Source organism: Ammodytes marinus (genome assembly GCF_949987685.1).
Source record: "Ammodytes marinus genome assembly, chromosome: 23".
Taxonomy (NCBI): domain Eukaryota; kingdom Metazoa; phylum Chordata; class Actinopteri; order Uranoscopiformes; family Ammodytidae; genus Ammodytes; species Ammodytes marinus.
This window is the reverse complement of record NC_137227.1, coordinates 14,090,994-14,112,171: the sequence shown is the minus strand read 5'-3', so window position 1 is coordinate 14,112,171 and position 21,178 is coordinate 14,090,994. Positions and strand designations below refer to the sequence as shown.

The 21,178-nt window shown below is 40.8% G+C and overlaps 1 protein-coding gene across 1 annotated transcript; it reads right to left on the bottom strand.

Annotated features, from left to right (window-relative positions):
• Nucleotides 1-4,248: 4,248 nt before the first annotated feature.
• mmp14a (matrix metallopeptidase 14a (membrane-inserted)) lies at nt 4,249-20,331 on the bottom strand. Its single transcript, XM_080052317.1, has 10 exons — nt 19,915-20,331; nt 10,835-10,983; nt 10,532-10,654; nt 9,893-10,197; nt 9,374-9,535; nt 8,943-9,079; nt 8,316-8,454; nt 8,004-8,154; nt 6,847-6,962; nt 4,249-6,506 (listed from the first exon to the last, which is right to left on the bottom strand). Exons 1-10 carry the CDS (start codon nt 19,996-19,998, stop codon nt 6,190-6,192), a joined length of 1,683 nt encoding a protein of 560 aa, XP_079908443.1. The 5' UTR covers nt 19,999-20,331; the 3' UTR covers nt 4,249-6,189.
• Nucleotides 20,332-21,178: the final 847 nt, after the last annotated feature.

Here is a 21,178-nt window from a genome sequence, read left to right as displayed (position 1 = left end):
TAGGCAGGGTGCACTAAGTGAGGTCAGCCTACAAGGATGGAGGGCCGATGGGTTGTGAATTGGCTGACGGGCCTTTTGTAGTTTCACCCACAGACCGCGCAGGAACAGGGAGGGCTTCCTGGCAGACATGGGAGGATGAGCAGTGCCCAAGTGCAGGGTCTGTGTGTGTGTTGGGTTGGGGGGGGGATGTGGAGGGTCTGACTCAGCAACTCGTTTCCCCCCCAAAAGGCCGCTTCCTGACCTGGGTGTTCCTGGAGTGTGAATGGGGCACTCTGGGTATAGCGTGTTTGACTAAAATTACAGCGCCTGAATATTTGTTGAACTGTGAATGACTGTATGAGAACTGGCACGCCACAGAGCAATTATAATTTTTTTGTTGTTGCAAGTTGTGAGTTTGACAGTAAACCACTTAGCTTCTGAGGTACTTTGGATATTTGTTTGATTTTTAAGCAACTGAATTAGCCATTTTCTTTTGCATCAGAACAGATTATTTTCACTCCTGTTTCCTGTGTTTGTTAAATTGCTTTTGCTGAAGTTGGAGTCTGCGTTGTACAAGATAAAGAGATTTAGTCTGCAGGAGGGCAAAAAGTACTAAGAAGTTAGATAGAATTGCATTTATATAAATGTTTTGTATCTATAAGAGGAGACATTACTTTTAACTACTCTATATTATATATATAGTTTAGTCTTTGGTTCTCAACCCAGGGTTGGACCTCCTCCAAAGGGTCACAAGATAAGTCTGAGGGGTCGTGGGATGATTAATGCGAAACGAAAGACGAAAAAAAACAAGTCATGTCCTGCCTCCTCAAATTTGTATTTATTTTTTGAACTGTAATGTAGTCTTTGCATTTTTGTGAAATGTTATAAATAATAATTTCACCTTGTTTAGCCTTAAATCAGTCAGAACCAAGTGTTTAGAAGGGAAATGTCTCTTTGGTCGGAGCTGCTTACAACTCGTAGACATCTGAAATGTGACAGGGAGACGAAAGTTGACAGGTCACAAGCCAAAAGTGTTGGGGATGAATCTGTGCCAAAATATTCTATTTTCTAATCTTATCGTATGTCCTTTATGTAAAAAACTTGAAAAGTAGTAACGCTGTCGGACTGTAAAGTGCAATAATAGCCTCTGAAATGTAGTGGAGTTCACACAAAATGTAGCAAAAAATGGTACAAGTACTTTGAAATATTACTTAATAACTTGAGTAAATGTGCTTTGATACCCTTCGGCGGTAGAGTTCAGTCAAAGCGATGAAAGTGAAGCGGAAAAAGGAAAAAGGTGCGGTTCGAGGTACAGTACAGTAGAACATAAATGGTGCCATAATGTAGGTCACCCAAACAAAGTCTCAGGTTGAATTGCAAGCAGCTGTCCGGGCCACTTCCTGCCTGGCACGGAGACGCAGTGCTGAGGCCGACGGTTGTTCCTGCACCGCCCAGCCAGACCCATACCAGTTCAGCAGTAAAATGGCTGACATGGAAAGAGAGGGAGAAAGAAAGAGAGAGAAAAGGGGGTAATAGAAAAGAGCGTTATGGCTGCCAAAGGTCTCATCTGTGTTCATGTCCGTGACCCTGTAAGACAAGACGGAGAGCAGATGCCTGGCCTGTAAACCTTGTATCACTTCACAACAGACTACATCCAGATTCTTGCATGCAAAGGCCAACTTGAAGTGGAAAATTCGTCGTCTGACTCAGTGCGTGGAATTTCATTTGTTCTCCCGTTCCCTTTACTGAGCTTTTACAACATTAAATGTAATTGTCTCTTGTCTCCGCCCTGTGTGTCTGCCCACCAGGCCGGCATCACCACAATGCTTTATAATGAAAAGTCTCTCAACAGGGCCATAAAAGAAGAGGCACAGAGGAATGTGTTCTGTCACAATCAGACTCTTAAAATGACCCTTGTGTTCCTGATTACTTCCTAGAAAGAAACTGTCTTAGAAAGGATCCTGGAAAGAACTTTATCATAAACAACAGGAGCACCGAGACATTACACAAACTCCATGTTAACTTCTTTGCTGTATATGAGGCTTTTTCTTTTCTCACACAGTTCAGTTCCACCGGGGATCTAGTGGAAGTTTGTCCAGGAAAGATGCATCCGTCAAAACAGCGATTGAGCAAGACAGAGATTCACTGAGACAAATGGAAACGCCAGGTGACAGAGTGAGAGCAGAGACACACACAGACAGTTTGGCTGCTGGAGGAGGAAAGTGGACCAGCAGATGTGAGGAGAAGAAAAATAATACAAGAAAAGGTGCTGTCAGTCAGTTTACAAAAATGCCTAAAAGAAAGTCTGCTTTTTCCATGAGAAAAATAGCAGTTTTCAGAATGTGAGTACTTAAGTATATTATGAGATACATTCCAGCTCTGTTCATGAAGAGGAAGTTTGCACCCCCAGTGTATGGTTCACTTCTTCACATTCAAAAGCAACTTAAAACCAGGTGCCAGCCGTGTTTTTACTGACCTCCGGTGGGTTAACCCTTCACCTCTCTGCAGTGATGTAAGAGTGTACTTCAGGGCGTGTCAGTACACTGTGACATCACTGTTGAAGATCCAATCATAACCAAGATCAAAATTTATAAGGCACTTCTGACACAGTCATTGCAAACAGTTAAGAGTTGCAAAAAGCTTTACCGTTTATGTGTAGAAGTAACCTTATTTATATAATGTATAAATGGCTTTTTAGAATAGGGACTAAACCATGCTTAAGTTCAAACCAGGTTTTCAGCAATTTTCTTTTTATGTTGGCTGCTGTTTGCATTGTTGACCTTGTGGTTCACCATTGTTGTTTTCAGTTAAACGGATACATTTGCAGTGTGTCAAGAGTTAAAACAGAGAGCAAAAAGGAAACGGGGAGGAAGGAAAGCGCAAAAACAGACCATGGATACTTGTGGTGAGAGGAGGAGCGGTTTGAGACTGAAGCCTCATAAAAAAAGAACAATTTTGAGAAGGAGGGAGGCTGGATTTCTTTCTCTTCTTTCTTTTTTGGATAGAAATGTGCAAAGGGAAAAATATCCCCCAAGCAAATTAACTCAATTCTCTTTTACGATCCTTCTCACCTCACCTTTCTGCTCTCGCTACCTTTCTTTCAAACACTAGTTTTCCGTCACACGTTTTTTTTTTACAATTCATTTGAAGAAGAGAGTTCATTTTCCTTTTGTGTGTAAACTGTAAACTTGAACAGACGTACAGTATCACACACACATGCAAAGGGCAGCCGGGTTTTGGCCGAGGGAGCTTCAGATGTTTCAGGAATACCAGATGCTCAGCTGGAACCAACTTCTCTGAAAAAATGTGACCATTCCCTCATTTTTTCCGACTCTTAACTCTGCACATGATTACTGGCCCCATGTCCAGAAGAGCCATACTTGCAAGTTGCAATAAGACTATGCAGATTATTTATAGTTCTTTTGCAGGTTTTTGCATTTAATTTCTTAATTTAAGTCATATTTTAAGTTTGTTGTAATGTTGTTATTGGTTTAGTGGGAGAGATTATTACGGTAATTATGCTTAATGAACTGTAAGTTGATTAAGTGTAAACATTGCTTGATTATACCGTAGTTGTTGTCAAGGTAACAACTAATTGGGATCCAAATAAACAATGAAACCACACACAACTTTTAAATGCAGATATACATTCTGAAACCACTTGATTTTAGAAAAGGCTAAGGACGAGAAAAAAAGTGGACAAAAGTTGCAGATGTTGATCTGGCGTTCACTGGCTCGACTAATGTAAAATGATGTAATCACCCACTCCCAAAAAAACAAACATGTTTTTTAAATCCATTTGCCTCCGACTCCTCGAGTGGTTGGGACTCAAATTCTGAAGATTTTCAAAATAAATCGTAGTCCAATGCTTCAGCTGCAGAAACGAGTCTTCACCTTTAGCTGTGTCATGCCGGTCATGCCCTATATGGCTTCTGCATACAGACATATATTCTACTTTTAGGAGCCTTATAAATCTTTGGTTTGTTGTGGTCGTTGTCAGAAACATGTTATTGTACTCTATGCTTGTTATCTAACCAAATGAACAGATGTGTTATTATGTTGACCACTGTGTTTCAACATAATAGGCTTTTAAAAGGATTTAAAAACATTTCCCTTGTAAATATTCTGTATGTACTATTTTTAAATCTTTTTTTGGTGGGTAAAATTCGGTATCGAAATGTGTTTGGTTGCAGGTTGTATTAAATATTGTGTTTTGTGTACATTTAGAATTGGACAATCGAAGATGAAAGAATAGGAAGAAAAATGTAGGACTGTTTGTAGAAAATAGTTTAATTTTCACTTTATCGAATGAAATATAAAAATGAGAACAGGCAAGGAAAAAAAAAATCTCATTCCATTTTATTAATATGATCATCATTATAAATATCATTACCATTATCATTGTTATTAACCAAATTAATTCACCTTCAAATTTTTGATATGTGTGAAAAAGAAAAAAAAATCATTGAGCACCATCAAAAGTTCATAAATAGCATCTGGGTAATTTCTAATGTTTCAGTGAAAGAAAAAAACAAAACTCCCTGAACTCACATTCGTTCCCCCCGATCAGATTGAATTTATAACTTGCCGAGTGTAAACTTGGATTCAACTCCATCATTGTCACGTTATGCCTCTGTCCAGCAGGACTCCAAATGACAATGTACAAAAGAAAAAAAAAATGTCCATTATAACTTTACCAGGAGAACAATAATAACAATAACCATACTTATAATAACAACAATTTCCCATAACAACGATAATAATTAAAAGATTGCACAACATTGTTGGACACTGTACCGCTTGCTGACACATTTGGACGAGAGTAGCTCCGCTCATGTTTCGCCAACAACTATACTGGAATGTTTGGAAAAAAATGCCATTTGTGAGATAAAACTTCACCTTTTTTTTTTAAAGAAATATTTTTTCCATCTGACTGCTTGCACTGAAAGAAGAGTTTTCTCTGTGATTTAAATTGGAGCTCCACGCAGACAGAAAAAAGGGGTTCTAGTTTTTGTACCATAAGGAGCAGCTCTGTTTTATTTTAGATGTCTTCTGCATCAATCGACACTCACACTGTGCATATAGGGCGTGCCATTATACTCGTCTCCGTCAAATGCATCCAAAAATGATGCATAGGATAATAACTAAAAGTGAACATGGTCCTCTTTAGTGTTAAGCTGATGGGAGAGAATCATCATAGTTGTAGAGCTAGGTATCATTTAAGAAAGTTTATACTATTTTTTTTTGTGGAACTTACTTTGAAAAACTATCAGCATTTATTTCTAAGAAGAGAAGCCAAGGTTGTCAAACATTTATGTAGACAACCAAACGAGATCTTTTGCCTTTATAAAATAGTCTAAAAATGGCAAAATGTTGTTTCAAATCTGGTCTATTTGATCAGAGAATAAGGAAACAACATTTTGATTCTATGTGCAGTAGACACATTTCAGGCAGTACTAAAAGAAACATAAGGTTGGATACCCAGCCCTACTTAGTGGTAGAGAAGAAATCAAAAGAAATACAGGAAATACTGCAGAGCCGATATATCGAAACTTTACCAAAGTGAGTGAGTGAAAAATGTCATGTTGAAATGAATGTCAGAATAAAAGCCCCGACAGATTGTTGTGACAGCAAATGTAATTCAGAACAAAAACAAACTCTTCGACGAGATGAAGACTTTCTGAGTAGAACACAGATTTTCAAAGTGAATCAGACAGCAGTTCAGCTAGAGTCGTCCAGTTAAAGAAGAGGAAGGAAGGAGGGATATTTTTTTTTTCTTTTTGTTGATTCCTGGGATGTGAGAGACGAGAGTCAAGAGGGGAGGGGGGCGGTCGCAGTCGCTGATGAACACAAGTCTCTTTCTTTGTATATTTCCCTTCTCTATGTGAGACTGTGGGTATGTTGTAAATCTCCGAACACAGTACATGTTAATAGTTACCATACAAATACACATTATTCCTGATTTCAGTTTCTAGGGCCTTTCCTCCTCTCTTATGTGGCGAATACAAACCACCCAAAACTTAACATGTCGCCCAATCCCTCAATCCCCCATTTCTTCTGTATCTTCTCTTGTTCTTTGCTCTCCTCCCCTTCCATTTCTTTTCGGTTTTCCATCCTTACCCAGCCCACTCATTCTCTCTCTCCATCTCTCTCTCTTTCTGTCCCTCTGTGGCAGTCTGTCAATCGACCCCCCCACTGTAGCTTTGGCATCTACACCTTGTCCAGGAGTGATCTCTGGCAGTAGAGGAGGCGTCGGGGCGTGCCGTACTTCCTGAAGAACAAGAGCGCTCCCAGGGTGACCACGACCAATACCAGCAGGAGGAGGGGGATCACCACGGCAATCGGCCCGGCGCCGCCCTGCGATTGGTCCACCTCGATGATGATGACTTCCTCCCGCCCCTTCTTAGGCTCCTCCCCCTCGCAGCCCATCCAGTCACTGAGCACCGACTTGGGGTAGCCCGACTGCACCTTCATGTACTGGTTGTTGAACTTCCAATACTTGTTGGCTTTGTAGAAGTAAGTGTAAGCTGAAGTGGAAAGATGGAGTGATTAGTATTACTATTTATTGAATTGACTGGATAAGATCTCAAAATCGGCATCTTGAAAATACTAGTTTTGTCTGACCGACAGTCAAAAACTATGTAGTTAACGATCACGTACAACAACATAAAGCAACAAATATATTAACTTTTCTGAAACTTGAACTGAGAAATGTTTGGCACAATTGCTTGATTACTATTTTTGGATTGCCCACATACTGTAGTTGCCAGTTAATTTTCTATCCATTGTCTGTTCAATTATAGACTTGTTGTTTCCGCTCTTAAAGCTCTTGTTCAAATATGTTTAAATCTGGGGAGAAGAACTTACATCCGTCTTCACTCATGATGGCAGATTTGATGTTATCCGGTGCACCGCTCCACATGCTGATGGGCTTTGGATAACCACTGTCCACGGTGTTCGTCTTCTCGTTGAAACGGTAGTACCTGAGAACCACACCATAGACAGAACCATTAAAGATCCACAGTACGAGAAAAAAAACTTTTACAGACTCAAAATTGGCATTTATGAAAAAACAAAACAAAAATATCAAAATGGACACAGCAGAACCAGACATATCCTGTTTTTTGTTTCATGCATTTTAATTAAAACCTGGCGCCTACATTACCCACAATGCAGCTTGACCACCACAAGTTTGGTTATAGATTCATGTGTGTAACGCTCATAGCAGCTAGGGCTACATACAACCCTTTTTTCTATAAATATGCACTTCCCAAGTCAGTAGACAGACTCTGATGTGTAAAATCTGTTGCGTTCTCCTTTAAAACAAAACTTATACCATTATGTGTAGGGAATATAAGATAAAGTATCAATTGACTAAAAAAAAAACTTTTTGGAGGCTGGTCAAAATGGCGATTTGGAAAAAAGACTCAAAACCTCAGCATTTCCAAAATCCTGGCTATGGCCCCGGACAAAAGTATGTTGCGGCGTCTCTATGGTTTGAAGTTAAATCAGGACCCTTGGCTGCATGCCACTGGAAGTTACTTCTCAGCTTTTGGTTATCTAAATATAGACAAAAATCCCCCAAACGTTTGAAAGCAAAAAGGCATATATGCTGCTACTTGTTTTAGAGTTAATGATCTGATAAATTCGCTACTGATTCACAGACCTGGACACACCGAAAGTGTGAGTCAGAGGACTGAGACGCTATGTTATGAGTCCACAGATTAGCATGGTGACATCACAAGTTATAACACGTTTCTTCAGCTGTATGGAAAATATGTTCTGCATTTGTTTAGGCAAAAGAGAAAAAGATTCAATCTAAGCAAAAAAGAGTTAACAATGAGGTCAGGATGATAATGGAGAACTCCTAGTTGCTTATCCTTTGAAACGAGGACCACCTAACTTGTCTTGACCTGCCTAAGCTACTTCTCTTTGGAAAGAAATAACATCGTTTCACAGGTTTAACCATGCTTTAAGATGTGTGTGATGAGCCCTGTTAAGCCCTGAATATGCAACTGACTCACTTAGTGCCTCTAAAGAAGTATGTCTGTCCTGTTGGCGTGTAGAATAGAGCAGCATCGATCTTGTCTTTGGGTAGACCGGTGCCCATGTCATTCAGGCTCTTAGGGGAATCTCTCTCCATGGTGGACTCACTGAAAACCCAGTACCTGTCACCTGGCGATGGAAATACAAACCAAAAATACACAGAAAGATTAGAAGAAATAGAGGAAGGATCAGAGGAAAAACAAAGATGGCCGTTCCTGATAGTTAACACATGGAATTCATCTTTAGAGCAGCTGAAATCTGTTTTGAATCTGATCCCATATGGAACCCACCCTTGAAGAAGACAAATTTCCCATCATCCCTCTCGTAGGCGGCGTTGATGTTTGAAGGCAGGCCCTTCCAGTAGTGACTGATGGTCATCGGGTAACCTGGCAACACCTTGTTGTTACGCACACGCCAGAACCACTTATCCTGCAAAAACAAAAAAACAGATAGATTTGAAAGATAGTCAAATATATATAAGATATGTTAACTTAATTAGTCTGAAATTATAAATTGATTGTCAGAAATCAAGCAAGCAGATTTGCCGGTATTCTCTGTATCATTTTGGTGAGTGTAATATCTTTGAGGTCTGAAAACCAGGCAATATAAAGACCCTCATGCATATTATTTGGTAAAAAAATTATTTTAGTGTCAGAAAAAGCGAATTTTCTTCTACAGGTACATGTTAACAGTAGGACAAGTTTAAAGAGCTCCCCAAGACAAACCAAGGCTGTCTTTGGTTTCAGCGTGCTGTTAATGCTGATGCTGTCTCACTATCACACAGTCAGGACTCCCTCAAACACCCGAATAGAACGGACTCATCTGTAATATTTTTAGATACACCTGCTATGTCAAAAGTCAGAACGTGAGGAAAAATCTCTATTTTGGTCTGTTGGACAAATAAGGGTCTCCTGTACCTTAAATACAAACTTTTCCCCTCTGAGGACAGCGATGGTGTCAAAGTGTCCCTCACAGATGTCTGGGCCGTGGTCAGGCTTCACGGGGACGGACGACTTGGTGGGTCTGGGGGGAGGAGGGGCCCCGGACTTGGTTCCTGTGGGAAAGACAAGTGTGAATTGGTTAATTTGGAAGAAAAAAACCTGCCAACATATTTCCATGTCAGTGTGTGTGTACATCACCAACATTATGTTGACTCTTGTAATACTGTGGATCTGTCGGCTGCTTTGGTCCTGACTAAAATATCTCAACAACTTCTGAATGGGTTGCCACGACATATCCAAGTTCACACAGTATCTCATAGTACATCTACACAGTACTTAAAGTAGATAGCTAGATAGACATATACCAATCTTATACACATCCGGATCAATAGATTCTTAAGACCCACCATAGACTGCCTGGATGCCCCTGCGGTCGTCGTCGGGTAGCTGGAAGTTTTCGGTGTCAAACCACTGGTAGAATGGAGCCATGATGGCAGAGGGGTCGTTGGAATGTTCCAGACCGAGAGCATGACCCAGCTCATGGACCGCCACCAGGAACACATCGTTACCTTCACACACACACAGAGAAAGACAACGTTTAGTTAAGCTAGTTTTCATTTCGTTCACGATGTAATAGAAAAGTAACTGTGCAATTGACACAGTAAGTGTATAATTGAATTTAGAGAAAGACCCAGGGGGATGGGGTAGGGCAGAGTTAAGGAACCACCAAATGAGCAAGTTCACTCTTTGTTGCTTATTTGACTACTTCTATGAATTTACTACTTCTTCTCTACCGATTAGAATATCTACTCTATATGTTTTGCTATTGACAGATGCTATATGTTGTTGTTGTACACCTTTGTTGAAAATAAAGGGGAGACATTTTTTTTATATTAATTTGATCATGAACTTTTTCTCTCTCTTACCGCTCTGGTCGTTCCCAGTGGTCCAGGGCTCTGCCAGGTCAAAGTGCGTGTCGCCCCCGATGCCCGTACCGGGGAAGTAGGCGTGCGCCAGGAAGCCGCCCTCGCCGTCGAAGGGCGTGCTGTCGCCGTGGAAACCCTCGGAGAAGGACAGCATGATGTCAGCAAACTTGTCCACCTTGTCCCTGATCTGGCTGTAGGGAATCTCTCTGAAGGTGAGCGGGATCACGCTCTCCCACACCTTGAAGGCTCTGCGGATGGCGTCGTACGTGGCCCTTTCGCCGATCTTAGGGGTGTAGTTCTGTATGCTGGTGTGGAGAACACAGAGACACAGGGATTTTTTTTTTTTACTTATTTTTGCAATGTTTTCATCATTTTAGAACTGTTGTGATTGGAGAGATGGGTTTTGACTGTTTAATTTCATTACAGCTAAAATGATTTATCAATTAATCGATTGACATTAACAGTAATTCCTTTTTTAAGCAGAAATGTGCAAATTCTGTGGTTCCCACTTCTAAAACATGAATATTTTGGTTTTCTTAGTCTTCTCCTATGATTGAAACTGATTACCTTTGAGTTTCTATTAATTATTAACTCATATTCACTTGTGAAACTTTAGTCACAAACTGCGTCAGTATTTACCTGAAGGTGACCTCAGACTTCTCCCACTTCAGTCCCTGCACGGCGTATCTCTTCCTCCTCAAGTTTGTTTTCAGCTGCGGGCCGAACTTGTCTGGGACGCCACACCGCGGCCGGCTCATCGCCCTGGCAACAGCAAAACAAAATCCCCAATTCTTAACTATGTAATATCTCCAGATGCCTTTGAGTTACACATGTTTTTGTGAACTGTAACTTTACTACTTTAATCTTTTCTAGACCCAAGTTAACATTTGAAACTGGGTAATCGTGTGTTATAATAAAATATTGCTGTCGATCAGGACTCACTCTATCGTGTTGGAGTCTATGGAGCCAGTAACCGTCAAACCGTAAAACCTCTGCATGGCTGATATGGCTGTCTCTATGGACTGTGGTGAGCGGATGGCCTGGGCCCGGACATCACCTGGAGGCAAGTAGCCATACTGCTGCAGCCAAGCCTACAAGACAGAGAAAATAATGCAAAGTACTTATTTTAGGTATTCATATTGCATTTTCTGTTCAACCAAGCTAAAAAGACAGATAGATCCATAAGACAAGAAAAATAAAATCTTCACAGCAGAGGTTTTACGGTCGGAATGCTCTCTTCACCAACAAGGCCTCAACATTTTCACTCCATCATGCAGTTTTGAAAACTTCTGTAAGGCCTTGTTAATACGGAATACAACTTTTTACAGGCCAAATAGCTGACTGTGCATAATGGGCAAAAGAACACACCAAAACAAATAATTAATATATTCTACAATAAGTCTGAATAACAAATGACAAAACAAACAATTTAATAGGCATGCATTCACTATTATCTCCAGACAACAACCAAATGATAAACAAGTTTAGCCAATCAGGATTATAGGATACTTTATTTATGCAGAAAAGTAATAATTAATAAATATAGCTGCATGTTGTTAGCTGCAGCCTTTCTCTTCTCAACATAAAAACAGCAAAACATCTAAATCTTGGGACTCTCCTAAACCCTAAAACCCAACTTTATCTTGGCTGCTACATTGCATATACAGTGTGCTAACTAAAATATGCTAACAAACAACTAAAATAATTGGGTAAATTACATGTACAGTATCTGCTAACTAAGTGCAACAATTCTATTACAACATGAGGCTTTTTTTTAAACGCCGTTATTTGGACTTTTGAAACACATAATGAATATGCACTGCTTCACTCAGGAGTTACTCAGTCTGCTCTCTACTGTCAGACATGCCAGTAACAACACTAAAAACCCCATGAAAATGTCAACAGAAAACGTCAACAGAAAAAGAAGGGATCAGCCACTTGTGTGAACCTGTGGGTGTTTGTCTACTTCCCGTCAACCTTCAGACCTTGTTTTGACTTGCTGCTCTTAGCTCAGATGTATCACACAGATTGGATAGTAAATACGGGAGACAAAGGGTGTGTGTACGTGTGTGTGTGTGTGTGTGTGTGTGTGTGTGTTGGCATTTTTATGTGCAAAGCAGACTTCTTAACTTGAGTACCCCTCCCCTTCCACAACAGCCAAAACCCACTTGAGTTAACTCAGCGGGTTACATTTATTGTCTTCCCCCCATGTGACTGTGACATTATCCAGTTTATGAACTCTTTAAAAAAACAACAACACTGAATCCTCACATGCTCCCTTGATTCACGCCGGGCTGGTTTACGGGAAACTTTGTTGTGGGGTCGTAGAGGGATGAGACAGGAACTTGAAAGCCAAATAAAACACATAATCCGAAGAAAACACTGATGTCATTGTAGTCACGATGACCCAAAAGTCGGTCTAGCCAAAGACAGCTTGCAGTCATAACGATGGAAAAAAGGATCATTTTCAGCAACATTTGGGTTCCTTAAAGGCTTGAGTTTAAGATCGTCCGGCCACTGTCTATGTCTGTCCTCCTCCTTCTCAGTCTGTCTCCGCTCATGTCAACCAAAACCACCAGTATTTATCTCACATGAACACATGAAAGGCCAGCCTATTCTTTCCACTGCCTGCTGCTGGTGGTCTTACACTGGTCTGAGAGGGCATTAAAGGAAGAGTTCAAGATTTTCGGACAACAGATGAGAAGATTATAATCATTGTAATGTGTCTGTTGAATATGAAGCTAGAGCTGAGATACAGTTAGCTTAGCGTAAAGACTGAAAACAGCTAGCCTTCCTCTGCATCTTTTATGAAAATACCTGGAATTAATTTATGATGAACAGCAGCAACTGTGGCCACATATGGTAGATAAAGGATAATAGTACATATATGCCAGAGGTGCCAGTAGACTATGGCAGTTAGTGTTTCCATTGGGGAGAGCTAAGCTAGCAGTTTCTACCTGTTTCCAGTATTTGTGCTAAACTAAGATTACAAGCTGGTGTTTTAACAACAAGGAAGACATTTTGGAACTTTTTTGATACTCTTCAAGAGATGACAATTCTAATGTGTCTGTTGTTAAGCTAAGTCAGCCAGCTGCCTGCTCAAGCTTCACATTTAACAAACAAAAATAGCAAAGAAATCATTCTGCTCATGTCCTTGTCCTTTATGTTGGAGCTGTAATGGCAGAAATGCATTTTGAACTGTCAGTTTCCACTCAAGTATCTGCACACAGAGAGTTAACGTGCGTCCTCATCATCTCCACCACAGAAGAAGTCGGTGGAATTACCCCAAATTCCTTGCGCGTCGCCCTAAACCTCAGATATCTCTCTTATTGCACCATTATTGCTGTTTTTCTCTCCTAGCTTTTTTCCTCCGTCAAGACAAGTGAAGGGGAAAAGCAGATGGGGGGAGGGGAGTAGAGGGATGGAAAGGTTGCAACTTAACGGGCTGCACTACCGGGCCTTACACCGGCCGGGCACACACAGCTACTGTTAGTCATGTGGTGGGCAGAGGGGCCAGAGAACAAGGTTCACTTATGACGACCCTCTGAGAGGCACCTTACCCACCCCTCCACAAACACAACCCCCAAACCCACTCCTCCTCCTCCATTTCTACATATCCCGGCCTCACCATTTCTTCAAGATTTCTCTGGATTATTCAAGCATGGGGTAATCTAATTCATAACCTCTTTGACTCTCTCTTGAGTCAATCAGCTTCCAATACCAACCAAAATTTACTCTCGCCGCTACTCCACTGACTAGTGCTAGTGTGTCCCGCGGCTCCAATGTGGTGATGCGTCTGCTTCTATAAAAACACTAACTCCCCCCCTCCACACACACACACACACACACACACACACACACACACACACCTCCAATTCTCTCCCTTAGTCCCAAACTACTCTACACACTACCACCATCTCCGGTTGGGACGCCAGGTATCCCAGAATTTGCCCTCCCCCTTCTCCTCCCAGGAACTCCCAGCAGCCACCATCAAAGCTTCTATTTATCAAGACTTGTACATGGCTAGTATTGTTGGCCTCGGGGAAAGCTAGGTAGCTCGCTATACACAGGGCCACAGCCATGTGTGGTCAAAGGTCTGGCTGGCGGGTTTGGTAAACACACACCCCCGAGGTCTGTGCAATGACATGAGGTCTAAAGGCATAAAGCACAGACACTGAAACACAACCAGCGTGATGTAAAATCGCTGGAAGAAGAGCTGTAGGGAGTTTCAAGGGAGCTCTGTGTGAACGCAAAGCTGGAAATATATTAATTTTGGGGTTTTAGACTTTCGATCGGACAGATTGGACAATCTGATGGTGTCAATTTAGGCAGTAGGAATACTGTGATGACCGATTTCACCTTTTCTGACATTTGATTTATCAAACGATCAATCAATTACACAATCAAAATCAGATGCAGCACTAAATTCCTTCAACATATCATTTCTTGCACAATTTTAACGTGAAAAACTTATGTAATAAAGCCAAACAACTGAACAGAAGTTCAAAATTGTGTTTTTTTTTATGACTTTTTATGGACCAAATGAGAATTAGTTGCAGTTCTAATCCAATGTTGATAAACCAACTGATGAAACACACTTTAAACGTATTAAAAAACTGAAGTAAACGTACAATTCGCTGTTTCAAAGCACCACTGCATATGGCAACAACGCATTCGTCACACAGCAAAATCAAGACCTACTGACAACTAAATCCTTCAGAAAACATACAGCACTTCACTTGCACGTGGCGCCCCACACCCTGTGCAATAATCTGTATAATTCTTCTATGCTAGAATAGCACCATGTGGCCCTCAGTTTTTCTGTGTGGTAATTTGATTACAGAAAAGAAAACGCTCTACAGGCCCTCTAATCTATCATCTGTACACGTTACCAGCTGTAATAAACCTGTGTTTATATTTCTGCCTGTGTGGTCGAGACCAGTCGGCGCTTTGGAACCAATATTTTGGACTAAATAACGACTATTATAATTTCTCCTTGTTGTGTCTCAGAGTGCATGAAGAACAATTTTCTTTTTGTAACAATTAAAAAAAAAAGCTTCAAGAGCACCTTCATTTTCTCTGTACTAAGAGGTGTGCGACTGACATCTAAAGATTTGGAGCTTTATTAGTACAAGCTTGTAATAATAAAGGTTTTGGAATTTCGGATTTTGATACAGATAACCATTTGAGGCTTTGGCCAGGTGTTACAACAGGACCTATTTACTTAAGGCCAATGAATACACATGTTGCACAAACCAATTTACACATACAGTAAACCTAGAGCTTTCAGAGGCCCTTCAAAATGGCCCTTTTGGTACCTCAGAACACAAAAATCCCTCCATTCGGTGAATATGAACAATAACAATATGTGACCACAGGACCAGGACACGTATGTGCCTCGTAGGCTATTGTCACACGCTCTTCCGCACAGCTGCGTGAGACACGATTTGTTTCCCATACGCACTATAAAGAAATAAGGCTGACCACAAGCTCCTTAGAAGAGTTATAAACAAAATTAAAAGAAATCCCCCTGGACAATTATAGCTTTGGTGGTAAGAAAACTAAAATATGATTCCATTTCCATAGGAAGTGAAACTGTCCCTGCGTCAGCACACCTATCATGTGGGTGTTTGTCCATATTTGTGCAATAAACTAAGAGAACAGGGGAACTAAATATGGATAAAGATGTGGGTTTGTGTACAGAGCTGGGTTTATTGTGCATATTAAACCATGCATACACTTAGGCTAATAGTGCAGGAACTTGTCTGTTAGGTTGTCTTTTTTGTTTAAAACACTGCTGCCAAGTGTCAAAACACTATTTGTGCTGCCTCCACAGTTGTTTATTGTATTTTTCTCCAGCCAGATACATTTGTCGGACAATTTAGTTTCACCAGGACAGACGGACGACAAACGGACAGAAAATAGGCAGAATGATCTAAAGTGCAGAGTTAGATTTAGTGGAGAAGAGGTAAAGACATTAGAAGGAAGAGTGGTGAGAGAAAAGCAGCGGGGACAGAGAGAGAGGTGGGGGGGGGGTTGGAGTATGGTTGATTTTGAATTTGAGGGACTGAGTCAGTTGTTCCTCTCTCTCGGTGCCAATGGAAAAAACTGGGAATTCTGCTCACGAGTGGCTGAATCTCACATTGCCATCATCATTTCTTGATGTTGCTGACCCAGTTAGCACCGACACTGCAGCATTTAGTTTGAGATTTCTACTAGATCAAACAGGTCAATTTCAATCATCATCAAGAATATCTTTATTCTAATTTAACTGATGCAAGCCAACACTGTTTTTTTTTCTACGGAAGTAATGCAACTGGAGCAATACATACCTTTAGAACAAAGTTTGTTGCATTTAAGGACGCTGCTTATATGGTAGTAACCCCATACAAATACTCAGAAGTGGAATATATATATAGTACGTTTACCCACGTTCTGCACTTAAGCACATTTTTTAGGTACTTAGTATATTTACATTTTATGTTTCTTCATGCATTCACTCAAAAGCAAATATTGTACTTGTAACTGCACTGCACATTTGATATCTTGCAAACAAAATATAAAAATAACCTTAAGAATATGATGAATTTTTTAAAAATAGACTTCCAACCAGTGTTTAAGAAACAAGCTCCACCTCGACCAGTTACAGCATTAAAATGGAATAGGCTAAAACTTTCATATGATGAATTAGTAATACGTAAAAGTGACACATTTTTTGTTGCCAGTTTGTGAAAAATCCATTTGTCTTCGTAAAGATCCCTCCTGCAGTATGAATATTGATCCTATATTTTGTTGATAATACGAACATAATAAGTAAATGCATGACTTCTGATGTTGCAGTTGGAGCCCAGTTGGAGCAACACCAACAGTATGTAGTTCTGTGACGTCATGTGATGAAAACTGAGCCGTCTCCATGACAACTCCATCCCTCCATGAGGACCGTCAGATGCGGATTAAAGGTCTCAGTGAAAAGTGAGTAAATGGAGCTCGAGTTTAGATTTTCTTTGGTCAGCTATTTGAATCTTGTAAAGAAGGTAATCATTTCCATTTACTTTTAGGTACTTGGTCCAACAACAATTATTCTAGAATTCCCTACAACTACTCTCTATACTTTCAGGCGGATTGTAATAATGCACTATATCTTAAGCTTTTATTTTGTTCGTAAAACCGATCAACAAGACGTAAAAAGGGAAAAATGTCCCTCTGAAATGTAGCAGAGCACAAGTATAAAGTAGCATAAAATTAAAATATTGCAAGAATTAATAAGTGCAGTACTTAAAGATACCTAGTTACTTTTTACCACTTCCTGGAGTCTTTTCAAGTACTTAAAACATTTGTATCTACTGTATTTTCTTACAATTCCAACGTCATGGTGGAAACTTTCTCTCTTTGATGTCCCCTATAGTTAACAAGTGGGACTATTTTCTCGGGGCGTAGAGCTAAGATAAGTCCCCTTTCCTCCCTTGAAGTCCATCGGTTTCTCATTAAAGCCGATCCAGCTCAATATTTTGACATCTCTTAAGTGTCGACCGCTGTCTGTCAGAGCAGCGTGCGGCACATCTTGAGCGAGGCCTCTTCCTTTTGATGCTACATTAACAGTCGCTCTAGTCGAGATAAAGAGAAATGGAACCCAGATGTGTGTTTTGACCAGATCTGTTACATAAAAAAAAAAAACTAAAGAAAAAACTACCAGGATAACAAGACATATGTCTCCCCGATGGCAACGGGAAATCCCCAGACTATTTTTTTTTCAGCAAGATATGTAGAGATCCTGTTTTTAGACAGCGTTGTTTTCATTCCTGCCCACTTCCTTTGCTCACAAGGTACGAATAAGCCTTTTTTTTTTGTATTTAAGTAAGAGAAAGGTTAGACAAGGCAAAAAGCCATAAATGTAAAACAGATGCCGGAGGCCGTGGAGGTAGCCTAGCCTACTTCACCAGAAGCATGCTTCCCTTTTAGTTAAAGTCTTATTTCCCTATTGGTGGAGCTTGTCTTTTCGCTCAGCATGGATTAAGTGGGTTTAGCTTGTCTGAGTGAAGTCAGAGAGGGATGTTCCGATGTTGAGAAACTCTGATAAACCACAACATTCCTCTAAACTCAGTTTCTTGGAGTTCTACTTCCTCAAACCTCAGACTGCCCCCCCCCCCCCCCTCTTCCCCACCCCCAACCCAAAATCTTCTTCGACATTATTAAACATTTATGTCTGTCAGCTGTTGTACTGTCTTTGCTTCTCCTATCTATGACGTTCTAGATTTCTCCACAGCAGACAGTGGTCTATCTTTTGATCACAGGGTTCATATGCAGCAGCTCCCAGGTGATGTCATCCCGACCCATAATTAAACTCTCATCCTCCTTTTTTAAACACCCTGCACTGTGGAGTCAGCCATTCTGGAAAACGCTTGTTGTCAAAATAAGTGAATAAGTAAAATCAGTGAATATCTTCTCACGATCCGATACCTGTCTGAACTGTGTGTGCGCTGAAAAAAAACAGTGTTAATGGACATCCTAGGCTCTGTAAACTGGCATGTTGCTAGCTACGATGGGCCCCCTTTTGTTCACCTACCCTTTGTTTGCATACCAGTTTACAGAGCCTAGGCTGTGTATTAAAACCAAACTTATTTTCCGAGCTCCCCCACAGTATGGACAGGTAGCCGATCATGAGGAGATCACAGATTTAGTACAAAAAGTGAATTTGATAACAATTATTCTCCACAATCACTGACTCCACCTTTAATTTGCTTATATTGGAGGCTTTAGGATGCAGCTGCTGGAAAACAGCAACGTTTGTTTACAAGCATTTATCACCGTGCCGGTGTGTTGCCCGCAGGAGGGAATCTGCTGCCTGCGGCCTCTTGTAAACTGTCTGACTCTCTGCAGTTACCCACCACGTCTGGCTTGACTCACACACACGCCAGCGTCTTGTGGTCAGTGACTAAGGTCTTCCTTCGTGCATCCTGTCCACGCACAGCTACAGCGCATGCTTCTGTGTATCTTAAAGGATTCTGCTTTATTTTTTTAACAACTTCATATCAATTTCCTGTGACGGAGAAACAACTCATATGTGCAGTTCCTGACCAAACACTTATGCCATAGCCTAAATGCTTTCATCAAAACATCCTTATGACCCCTGGAACGACCTACTAGAGCCAATCCTAAATGGGCTCAGACCGAAGGCGCCCAAAGGCATGCTGGTACCCAATCATTTGCAAAAGCAGCACGGGACCTGACGCCAAGATATGTTGTTTAGTCGAAGGCTAAAGAGCACTTAAGAGTCTCCGGGCAGAGGTTCCTAACAGCCTGAGGCCTGTAGTCTCATGTCCAGCTTGTTGTGACTGCAGACCAGTTTTTCCAACGGGCCGGCTGTCTTTACAGTCAGTCTATACACAGGCAGATGAAAACCATTACTCGCCCCCCACCCTCCCATTCTGTACCACAGCTACCCCCTCTTTCTGCTCAGAACAAAGCAGCTCAGCTGAGGTTTCTCGACTGTGCATGGCTGTATCCCTCCTCCTCCTCCTTCTCCTTCACAAGCCACAAGAGTTTAGAGTCATGACATTTTTTCTCCAGATGGAGTTTCATCTCTAGTTACAGATGGACTTTTTAGTGCGGAAAGACGAAGATCAGGAGTGTGTGTGTGTGTGTGTGTGTGTGTGTGGAGGGGGGGGGGGGGTAGACAGGAGTAGACAGGAGGGCAACATAAACAGTCACTCTCTTGCTGTTGAAAGATTAGCCCATTACAAAACCAACTTAACAATAGAAAGACATTAGAGAGATAAGTGCAACATAATTCCCACTAGCCACACAAAAAGTTAGGGTTATAAATACAACTGCATATTAAGGCTTTCTGCAGAAGAACCCTATACATACATAATATTCAGGACTACTGTAGGAAAAACATGACATTTGAAAGTTTTGAAAATTTAAAAAATCTAGTTTTTTACACTTAACAGACTTCAAAGTCATGCAGTTATCTCGTTGCACTGTTTAGAGTAGAGAAAAGTCTGGTTTCCCATTAGACTTACATCGGCTTTTAGTACATCTGCAGTGACGGAGGAAAAACCAAAGCAGCAGAGACCACAGGCCAGGGTGAGGAGCCGGGGCAGCATTCTTCTATCTGCAAACTGCCCCCGAGAGAAGATATGGAAAATGTACTTTCGACACAGGTCCCGCCGTCCTGACAGCGAAAAAATAGGAAAATAAAAAAAACAAAATCGATCGATGCTAATCCGTTATTCTTTTGAAAACGTGAAAAAAAAAACTTCTACAGTGCCCGCATGGAAACTTTGAACGCTCAAAAGCGACTCCTTCAAAAGTCAGTGCTGGGGGGGAAACAGCGGACACTTGCCTATGCTAAACTCATCGGGAAAGGCTCAGCTGGTGTTAACTAAAGCTTCATAGTTTGGCCTCCTCTCCTCTGGTGGGCTTTTCTGCAGCGCGTGTGGACGTGGTCGGGAGAGAGAGACAAAGAGAGAGAGAGAGAGAGAGAGAGAGAGAGAGAGAGAGAGAGAGAGAGAAAGAGAGAGAGATTTTCCTCTGGGTCCTCCTCCAGATGTGCAGACGTCATCGACAGCTGACCTTGTTGATCAATGTGCCGATTTAATGACACAGACAGATATTCTGTATTGAGATACTTTTCTTTAGTAAAACAAACTAGCACAGTGTATAAATGTTGTTACAAGTAAAAAGTCCTGCAGTCAAAATGGCACTTAAGTAAAAGCATAACAGTCTTGGACAAAGATATGGGCTACTTCGAGTGAGTATAGGCCTACTCATTGTGCAGAATGGACCATTTCATAATGATGTTTATTATAGCCTATCATAGGATTCTAATAATCACTTACCTGCTGGGTATAGTATAACGTGGAATTAAATGGTAATAGGTCTACTCAGGTAAAGTATAAATACAAAGTGATATAGGCCTACTTGTCCTTTTAAGTAGGCCCCATGGGTCTGAGTAGGCTACTTTTTCTCAAGGCCTTAATAAGTATAAAGTAAAATAAAAGTACTGAACTAACAACAAATAAGCACAATCAATTATTAAATACAGTTTACCGAGTTATTTTAGTCTTTTTAAGGGGTCCTGGAATGCCCTGCCACATTTTTATCAATTAAACCATAGGAATATTTGTGGGAACCAACACTGACACCTTGTGTTAAGAAATAAACATTTCGCCCTGAACTCATTTTAATCATGACCCGCATTATATTAATCATGTATGAATACAGTAATTTAAAAAAATTAATAAGGCTCAGATTAGGTCTGATTTAAAAAAAAAAAACAAGTAA